Here is a 10,628-nt window from a genome sequence, read left to right as displayed (position 1 = left end):
GTTCAGAAAAAGGCTTGGATCTCTGAGGTGCTGCAGGAGCAGGGCACCAAGTAAGCCTCTATGCACTGGAGCCATGAATTCTCCTCTGTACATTGAAATGACTGTATTTTTTAAAAATATTGCCTGTGACAGACTTGCCTGAGTCATAGGATGGTCTGAGTTAAGGGGATAAATAATGAACATTGTCATACTAAAGTTTTATGACTGATAAAAACTCCAATTTAAAAAAAAACCCCTCAAGAACTGTCTTTATTACTCAGTCTATGACTTCATCTTTACTCTGAAAAAATACAAGAAATTCAAAATGTCATAATTAATACAATCATCTCCTTTTCCCATCACCTTTATACCCTGAACTGTATCATTCCATGCTTGGTTGAGAATTTTGGTGAACAGCAGTTAATAAGCCCAGAGAGCACAAGAACATCTTAATGAGATCACCTAATTGGAAGGGGAAGGAGAATCTGTAAAATTGAAATTATACTTCAAATGATCCTTTCAAGATCCACAGTTAAACTGAATCATTAATAAACTATTTTTTCCAGTCGTACCAAAAATCACTGGAATTTTGGATGCAAGGTAGGAAAAGGTCTTTGGTTATAAACAAGCTTTGTGTTTTCAGACCAAAGCACATTTCCCTCATTTTTTCAGCATCTTCTTTGGGTATAACAGAGATGGCTCATTATGCTGGTATAGTTTATGGGATGGAGGGTGATGTCTATACCAGCAGTACAGTCTTTATTTCCAGAAAAAATAATGCCTCAACCTGTGCTCATCAGAGAAACCTGAAGAGCTCAAACCCCAACCCAAATGTTGCTTGCATTTTTGCCTGCAGAACATCAGCTACCAAAATCTACACAGATCTGCTCCCAGACAAAAAACAAGGTCCCTGTGCAGGGATCAGCCCAGGAAGACTGAAGGTGATTAATTAGGAGCTGAGAGAGCAATTCTGTCTCAACTGCAGCACCACACAGAAACTGGTGCTGTTTAATGCAACCTGTTTGATACCAAACACAAGACTGCTGGTGGACCAAGCCTGGCTACTCATCATTCTGAACTGGCTTGGCTTTTGGAAGGACTCCACTGTGGAATGATTCTAACAGTCATGGAGTGGGAATCAGGTATGGAAAAGTGCCATGGATCTGAGGAATATACCATGGCTGGGCTGGAGGCTCTCTCCTGAGAAATGCCTGCAGTACAGTCTTATCTGATCACGCCACTTGGATGTGTCTCTTGGACACATCTTGATAAGCATTAAACTAGAAGATGAAATAAAGGTTGTTATAAAAGTATCTGTTTTTCTTCTTCAGAGGCACATGGAAAAGACCTCCTGCTCTCTATCTGTCCTGGAACCTGATGTTCTTTCAAAGTAGTTCTTATTGACAACAATATAGCATTCTCATGAAAATAAACTGCAGATGTAGTAGTGGTAACAGTGACTGCACCATGGAATCTACTGAGTTGGAAGGGACCATCCAGTCCAGCTCCTGACCCCAACAATCCCACCCTGTGCCTGACCAGAGCAGTGTCCAAACACTCCCTGAACTCTGTCAGGTTTGGTGTTGTTACCACTGCCCTGGGAAACCTCTTCCAGTGCCCAACCACACTCTGGGGGAAGAACCTTTTCCTGACACCCAAACTAAACCTGAAAACCCTGACCAGCTTCAGGCTTCAGGTCCTGTCACTGGTCAGCAGAGTGAAAAGATCAGTGCCTGCCCCTCCTCTTCCCCTCCTGAAGACTTTGAAGACCCCAATGAGTTTCCCCTCAGTCTCCTCCAGCTGAACAGACCCTCAAAGTGCCCTCAGCCCCTAGGCCCCCTCTCCAGACCCCTCCCCATCCTCACTGCCCTCTCCAATTGCTTAATGCCCTGATCACCCTTTTGTTAAAGACAACACTTTACACACCATTTCAGTACCCCTTGCCTGGGAAATCAACGTTAGAAATATTAACATTAAAAAAATACACAGTGCAAATTACATAATGATAAAAAAGTTGCTTAAACCAGTGTTACAATTTGCTGATTCTATCCAGAAAAGAGTTAAGACATATCCCCAAGCAGTTCCCAAAACCAGGATGAAATGGTACAGTCCCAAAGCAATTAAACAGCACAAAATTCTGTTTCCCATACAGGAGTTACCAGTTTACTCTGACCATCACTGGTTAGGAAAATTAATGAAAAAATAAGAATTTTTGTTACTTCAGCACGAGCAACTACTACCAGCAAAGGCATGCTGCACATCTGATTAACTTTTTAACAATTAGGAGCTCTGACGTGTGAACAGATAAAAAGCAGAAAAGTCAAAACCCAGGTTTAGTAAGGCAGGTAATGGAATGTGCTGTTATGTGTAAGAAATGTTCCTTCAAATGCTGCAATCCTTCAAATGCCAGCTCTTGGCAGTACTGAATTGTTCAATCTTATAAACAGATTATGCGTTTTAGTGACACACCTTCCTTCTAAAACTCAAGGACTCAAAAGTGAACAAAATTTATGGGCAAAAATTGGGCTGAATAGTGTCTACTCACAAAAAAAGCCACAACTTATTAGTGACAAAATACTTTAGACATAGATATCAGTGCTGCACATGTTCTTCGGCTATATTAAAAACAATACTCAACATAAAAATTGTTTTCGGCTGAACTAACAAACTACACAACAGTCTCTGGCATCAAGTAAATAATAATAAAAAAAAAATATCCCCTGCAAGAGTCAGCACAGAAAAACTCCAGATCTTCTGCAAGCTGCACATTATCTCACTGCACACAGGAGGACAGAAACAAGAACTGCAAGGTAAAAGGTTTATATCTGCATGTACAATCTACAGACCCTTGGAGGGAACAAAACTCAGTAAAATCTCACTACTCTGAAGGCTTTCAGTTACATTTGTCTGCAAACAAAGAGATCTGTGGAACTTAGGTGTGTGTCTAATAACAGAAAATGTTTAGACAGAACAGATTGGAAGCTCAAGTCACTATTGGAATAAAAGATTAAAAATACTGCAGAATTCTGAAGCATACATTGCTCAAGGTCATTATTCAAAGGTCACTGACCACTCAAATTATTTCACAAACCAATCTGTTTTTACAGGTCTTAATCCTATAAATACTGTTTTTGTCAATACACTGCCACATTAAGACTATATGATCATCTATATTAAGACTAAAATTATTCTGTTTTTTTCTGTTCATCTGCAGTAAAGAGCATTGCTCACCTGATGACTTTGTGTACTTCAGCAAATTAAAAGAGAAGTATTTGGTTAAAACATAGCCTTAACTCCTAAAACTAACATGTGACTAAAAATACTTCCTAAGGTGACGTAGGGCTCTTATCTAGAAAAATCTTAACAGTTTCTGAGGACTCAGCAAACAAGTAACAGGACAATTAAAAGTCTTTCATGCTGTTAAATTTAGCTAAGAATTACCTCCTGTTCTTCAGCATCAAGTATTCCCCATGCTCTGAAAACAAGAAGCCACGGGATTACAAGAAAGGCTCATTTAACATGTTTTTATAGAGACTCTGCTATCAAGAATATTTAGTGACTAAAAGATCTCCAAATCGTGAGCATTATCAATTTCAATAGTATCCTCAGGTTCCATCTTTGCCTCGTGGTGCCCTTCCTGCAGGTCCTCCAGGGAAGCCAGAGCCTCGTTTGTGTCACTGGCAAAAGTCTCACGAGATGCATCATCATATTCCTGCAGGTTAAGCCCCTTGATGGCCTTCTTCATCTTCTTCCCCAGAACTTGTATCCTCCTCTTCTTGGCAGCTTTCTTGTTTTCGTACTCCTTCTGGTTTTCCAGATAGAATATTTCCTTGAAAGAAAACAAGTAAACAACAAAACATTATTACATATTCATTTTACTGGTATTTCCTTAAAAAAAAAAAAGTGAAGTAATAAAAAGAAAATACTACAAATACTGTCAATATTTAACTAAGCTACTTGTTATTGAGAGCAGAACCATGAGAAAAGACTGCACTTAACAAAGAGGAGTAGAACAGAAAATTTACTTTCTAATAGTGTAAAGTGATCAGCCTTGCAACTTTTAAAAATTTTTTCTGACCACTGCAAGCTATGAAAGGATGTTGGAGTTTTATTTTCCTCTTTTTTTTCTTCAAACAATCTCAATGTTGACACAAAGTTGACTTTCTTCTCAATTCCCAGTACCAGAATCTAGAAGGATTTACAGAATTACCTGTACCCACCTATAAGCAAAATAAAAACTCCAATGAAAACTTTTTTAATAAAGTAGCATATGACATCAAAAAAAAAGTTGGTATTTTCTTCACTAAGTTAAAAGATCTCAGAGAAATAATATTTACAAGCTTACAAAACTGATTTAAAGAGCACCACAGATGAGCCCAGTGAGCAATTCAGATTAGATGCAGACCATCAGCTGCTTTAATGAGAAATTCTGCCTGGTGCCATAGCTGGAGCTATACAGGACAAAAATATTCTACTGGGAGACCTGCATTCAATCCATGCACAATGACACAAAGCTCCAAGGGGAGAAACACAATGTGGACAGCTTTGCTGTGAAGAATACAAATCAACAAACCAGGAAAATCTAACATTTACCTCTGCCAGACTATACAACCTCATATTCCTCAAGAGGTTTTTGTGACTGCCAACACGCAAAAGTGAGTTCTCTCTGCTTAGAGTTAATGGCAATTCAATAATTTTTGAGTAGGTCTTTTGTCTTTTGCCTGTCTTTTGAATGTGAAAGCCTGGTTTTAATGGAATACACAGTTACATTTGTTAGAAGTTAGAGACTTTCAGTCATGACATTTCTAGTAGGAAGAAAAAACCCAAATGAGAATGTACATTTGAACTCCTGACATTTTTACCTTGATTTTTTCTTCTTTGATGCTCGGTGTGTTCTTCAGCAGGTTTAAATAAACACCCCCAGGTGTTCTTCTCCTGGTGCCATTCTTAACAGGGAGAGAGGAAATTAGGAATAGCAAGCTTAATGCTAAGTGTTAGGAAAAAAAATAGCCTCTAAGGCAACACTCAGTGTTGAGGCAAAATAAAGCCAATTTAAGTTCTGGTGTGTCAAATACCAAATGAAAATAACCTTGGCTGTTTCTTATTTGTGACTGAATTAGTCATATGAAGGTCAACAATCAGCCTGCTAAATCTGGACAGGAAAATAATGAAGTTACAAAAAGAATTCCCTTAGAATATAATATTCAGTTGTTAAAACTACACACTAAACCTGATTTTGGCAGAGAAGAAACAAAATACAAATAATATCTTAACTACTCTCACAGCTCTCTGCAACAAGTTATGCACTAGTTTAAACACTAAGAGCATTCCTAACACATAAGCTCAATAAAATGTCTAAAACAAATCTAACAAAATTATGTTCATCCCTTTTTTTATAATTTTTTTATAATTTTCTGTGCTCAGAAATGCTACAACTTTCAAAATTCTGCAGGATTTTGCATTTCTGTTGAAAGGACAGGAAACACAACCTGTACTTTAAAATTCCACCACACCACGTTTGACCCAGAAGTTTTCAGTGCACCAACAGCAGTGCATGGAAGGGACTCAGCTTTGAAACCTCTGTAAATTACAAGTGCTAATTATTATTATTATTATTCAATTAAAATTTGCAGTATACAAAACACTACTGTTACTCCAGTAAAAACTGGATGATACTGGTGCAAAGTGTGATACTTTTCTGATAAATAATGTACTTATAATCTAAAAATTCCAAGAAGAGGGATGGTCAGGTTTTAAGTAGGCTTTTGAAACAGCACATGTGAACATTTTTTTATCACTTGCATTTCATGGTGCCTTTTGTGATCTGCCTTCTTTCAAAGAGTGTACCCTGATCTGCTCCCAGAGCAACCTCTGCCACCAGCAGCTATGTCTCTTCATCTCCTCTGTTAAACACTTTTTAATTTCAAGACAACAGAATGCTTCTAACACAACTAGCTAGCTGGAATTTGATGCCTTTTCTTCTTTGAAGGAGGGTTTTGTTTTTTTAATTTATTTGGGTTTTTTTTTTATTTTAGATTGTGTTCCCCTACTTGTTTTTTGCCTACTCTCTACTTCCAGGTGATGGTACTTAAAAATTGTAATCAAGTGAAAGCAATTCCTCATTCTCACCCACTTTTTCCTCACCCACTGAGTTTTTTGCACTGAGGATCATTATTTAACAAGAACAATAACAGACCAAAAATGTACAATCTAACCAAGGAATAGAGGGTTTTTTAACGTTATTTTTAACAGAAATCAGTGCTCAGTTTTGCTCTGCTGGTACACAAGCCAGTGGTTCCCTAATAAAGCTAACAATTTTCCTTTTGGGAGTTATCCTGCTGGAAGGTTACACAGATCATTTTTTAGGGGTTACACAGATTATTTTTTTATATTTATTAGGGGAGTCTCACAGCAAGGGAAGGCCATAAAACTCCAGGAGAACAAGTCCAGCATGAGAGACTTGTGTGAAAATTCTGCAAGAAAAGAGCAGTTGCCCATCCCTGGCAAACCCACAGGATGACATTTTCCTTACCACGATGAACAGTCCACCATTCTGCTCTACTTCAGCTGTTTCCATCAGCAGCTCGATGGCTTTTCTCTTCCCAATTATTTTCACTACTCGAGCAATTAAGTCTTTCTTTGGCTCACAAAGTCTGAACAGAGGGGGGGGAAAAAAAAAGAGGAACATTTATTGTCAGGATAATTCCTTGAGTATAACTGAGAGTGGAAGTTCCACAATGAATAATTCATTTTGTGCTGAAGAGTCTATGCGTTCAAATGTGTTTAAATGGTTTACTGAATCAGATTTCAAAATACTGAGCTTCTGAAGCATGTTTTTTCCCTGAAGCATGCATTTTGAAAGCTTGTTTCAATGAAAATGCCTTGAATGGTTATTTTCCTTCTATTGGTGTGTGAAATATCAAACCAAATACGAAACTGCAAAGACCTGCATAAACCTCTGAAATCAAAATATAAAAGCTTCTTGTGCATTTAACAGTTAATATTAACTTTTTACAGTTAAATCAGCAACTGGAGAAAACAGGAAGTATAAAAGCTCCCCTGTATCATGTCCCATTTCAGTCAAACCTACATAAAAAAGAAGAAATCGGTTTATTGACTGATCTATGATAGTCTATAAAAAGCAAACAAAACAACAAAAAAATTATACACTACAACCAGAACCCTACTGATACAGCTCAGTGCCACTGCCGCTACAATTAGAACAATTCTAATTTTCTATTTGCAGAAGAAAAATTTTGGTCTATTTCAATGAAGCTTAATAAAACAAAAATGAGTTTATTGCAAGAAATATGTTTAAACTTTTCAAATTAAGAAATGAGGAAGTACCCAGAACTATTAGCAGCATTAATAACCAATTGCTGTAGTATTACCAGATTATGAAGTAATACCACATGTGTAAAAACATCCATGACCAACAAACTCAAGTTTTATTTAAATGCCAAGCTAAGTGCCAGTAAGTCTTCTAAGCCTTGTTTCCCATTTAACATAATTTTCTCTCCTTGCACCACTTAAAGAGGAGTGTGGCAGTTTAACTCCATCCAAAACACTGCACTGTCCAAGTTATCTACAGTTTCAAAGGTTTAGAACAGATTTTTGTGGTGACCACAGCATGTGTGCATTAGTGTCAAACTAAAAACAACCACTGGGTATTTCCCAAAAGAAGCCACTACTAAATCTGTATAACGAGAAGCACTATTTTTCCTTGCCCTGTTCCCAAACAACAAACTACCCTAGTGGCTCTGTAAATAAAAACATAGAAATTTGAAGAAACAGGCAGTATTTCTGGGATGTTTCTGCAAGATCACCAGCCACAGTGATGCATTTTTATCCCAGGATTCTGGAAATGCGTTTTGTCATCTTTATGCCTTGAAAAGGCTGACCTAGAAGAGAGTCTAGACAGAACTAAAGAATAAAGTAGGGATTTATTAAAAGGCCTCCATGGATCCACCTTGGGCAGCACAAGAGCCCAGCCAGGGCCACACCCCAGGTGAACCCAAAATGGTCACAAAAATGGACAACCAGTCATGGGGTCTCTCACTTTTATAAGCTCTGCTCCATTTGCACATTAGAGGCGATTGTCCAATTACAGCTTTAGCCCATGAAGACTCATCCTTGTTTTTCTCTCTCCAGCCCACGTTGTTTGTGCTCTTGGGGCTGAGATTTGGATCATTTGTCCTTGGTGCCCGGCTGGAGCAGGAATTGTTTTGTCTCCCTGCTCTGTGCAGAGAGCTCACCATCCCATAATATGAGGCTCAGAAGAACACACTAAAGCAGTACAGAATCTGAAAAATATAAAAGCTAAAACCTGAGGCATCAATCTGGTTTGACACCTCATTTAGCAGCAGGGGAACTTTCCCCCCACTTCTTTCTAGCAACCACCAATGCTTAGTGAAGATGCACTATTATTAAACTCACCGATAAGCAATTTCATCTGCCACTTTTTCCTCTGAATCTTCCTCTGTGATCTCATACCTTCCCTTGTATTTCATCTCCTGCCTTTCCCCCAGTCTGTCTTTCACAGGCCGCTTCCGTTTGAGGAAGCCCTGCCCGTTCTCCTCCTCTGCTGGACATGTCTTCTTGTCATCGTGCATGTATTCATCCAGCTCCTTGTCCAAAGTCTCTGCCTCCTTCTGCTGGGCCTCCTTCATCAGCTTTTTAGCCAGCAGGTAGTTGTAAGTCTCAGACTGCCTGCTCCTGTCAATTGAACCGTCCATGCCCAGAATCCCAAGCTCAGTCGCCACCGCATCCTGGTTCTGCTCCTGGAGCACGGCGCCCCAGATGTTGTTGACCTTCTTCCCGCGCACAGCAGTCTGTTTTTGGTGGCTCTGGCTGAGCTGGAAGGGCTCGGGTTTGGCAGGGGAGAAGTTGAAGCATTTCTGCCTCTTTCTCTTCCACAGGCAGCTGTCGTCGTCGGAGTCGGAGCAGCTCTCCTCGCTGGAGTCCAGGCTCTTGGTGGTCCTGTAAGGAACACTGGGAGCACAGGATGACAGGCTGCTCTGGAAGGGCCTGCAGGAATCACTGCCAGCGTGCAGCTTCTGCAATTAAAAAGCAAATTGAAACCCATTATTAATGAAAATTAGAAGAGCTATCAAGTCGTTGATTAGCTAAAATACATAATTCTGGTCCTTGTGCCCATGCAGATCTCCATGAGAATCTCCTGGGCCACAGCACCTTTGGAACTCCTGCATTTTCAGTGTATGAGCATGAAGTAGAGCATGGCTGACACAGAAAAATGTCAGGAGGTGCTCTTCCTCTTAGGGCAACCTTTGCTGAGCAAAAATTATTACAGAAGTGGAAAAGTGGTAAATATGCACGAACTGGGCAAGATGCACAGCAGGCTCTAAGAACAGGAAAATACCAGAACAACACAGCAACCTGCCGGAGCTTTGTGTAACATCAGAGAAGTTAATAATCTTTCTGCAGTTTCAAGTGTGAAGACCAAATGACCAAAAATAAACCCCAAAACCAAACCCACAAAACTGGGACGGTGCTCAGACCAAGAGTGTACTGTGATCCTGGCTCAGTCAGGACAGCACATGATCAGCTTGGGGACAGCAGAATCACCTTAAAAGAACCACCCATTTTCCCTCCTTTAAACCAACAAGACACCATGGATTAACTATGTCTAATGAATTAGAACACCCCCCCCACACACAAAAAAATCATTCCACTGATATACAAATACTGAAGAAATGTTTTTACTCCTAATTCCAGTTATTCTGTGACCGATTTCCTATCATATATGCTGTCCCATTATCTTTAAAAATAAGGTCTCTTCCTTCACATTCAGGTGAAATGAAAATTTTTTCTTTAGTCTTACTGTTTTCATCGACATGGTGCTGTTTCTTCTTTCTCCACACAGAAAAGGGAAGTATTCAACTTACCACATTATGAAACACAAACTTTTAACTTCAAGTGTAATGCAAAAACCCCAAACACAGTATAAATACTAAAAGACTGAACATTTCTGTAAAAAACTTCTTTTGCGCTTCATTTCTCAGAACTATACTGCAAAGATCAAAATTACTGGAGAAAATAAAACTCGTTACACATACAGTGTCACACACTGATCTTTGAAATCTTTCTTGGTCTGTACACTGCTTGGTCTGTGAATACCTCATACTCTCATTACAAATTCCTCACAGAATACGTTTCTCATATCCTCTGAGAATCACAGACTGGTTTGGGTTGGGAGGGACCTTAAATCCCATCCAGTGCCACCCTCTGCCACGGCAGGGACACCTCCCACTGTGCCAGTGTCCAGCCCGGCCTTGGGCACTGCCAGGGATGCAGGGGCAGCCCCAGCTGCTCTGGGCACCCTGTGCCAGGGCCTGCCCACCCTGCCAGGGAACAATTCCTCATTGCCAAGATCCCAGCCAGCCCTGCCCTCTGGCACTGGCAGCCATTCCCTGGCTGCTGTCCCCGCAGCCCTTGGCAATTGTCTGTGTCCATCTTTGCTGCAGCCCCTTGAGGCCCCGCAAGGCCACCCTGAGCTCAGGCCAAAGCTTCTCCTGCCCAGGTGAGCAATGGCAGCTGTGGCAGCCTTTGCTGCCAGCAGAGCTGCTCCATGCCTGTGCCCATGCTGGAGCCTCCTGTGGCCCGGCTGCCACAGGCCCAGCCTCCTTCCC

The 10,628-nt window shown here is 40.2% G+C and overlaps 1 protein-coding gene across 1 annotated transcript; it reads right to left on the bottom strand.

The window, feature by feature from the left end:
- Positions 1–248: 248 nt before the first annotated feature.
- On the bottom strand, positions 249–9,835 carry PHAX (phosphorylated adaptor for RNA export). The gene is made up of 5 exons (XM_005430206.2): positions 9,821–9,835; positions 8,416–9,035; positions 6,512–6,632; positions 4,842–4,925; positions 249–3,808 (listed from the first exon to the last, which is right to left on the bottom strand). Exons 1-5 carry the CDS (start codon positions 9,833–9,835, stop codon positions 3,539–3,541), a joined length of 1,110 nt encoding a protein of 369 aa, XP_005430263.1. The 3' UTR covers positions 249–3,538.
- Between the last annotated feature and the right edge of the window lie 793 nt (positions 9,836–10,628).

The sequence above is a fragment of the Geospiza fortis genome, unplaced genomic scaffold (assembly GCF_000277835.1).
Source record: "Geospiza fortis unplaced genomic scaffold, GeoFor_1.0 scaffold249, whole genome shotgun sequence".
Taxonomy (NCBI): Eukaryota; Metazoa; Chordata; class Aves; order Passeriformes; family Thraupidae; genus Geospiza; species Geospiza fortis.
This window is presented reverse-complemented; position numbering and strand designations above follow the sequence as displayed.

Bases quoted from the DNA above. Each gene is read 5' to 3' on its own strand.
- PHAX (XM_005430206.2), bottom strand. The intron at 6,633-8,415 runs GTGAGTTTAATA...CCCTCTGTTCAG, and splicing joins GCAGATGAAATTGCTTATCG to ACTTTGTGAGCCAAAGAAAG. The intron at 3,809-4,841 runs GTAAAAATGTCA...TTTTCTTTCAAG, and splicing joins TCAAAGAAGAAAAAATCAAG to GAAATATTCTATCTGGAAAA.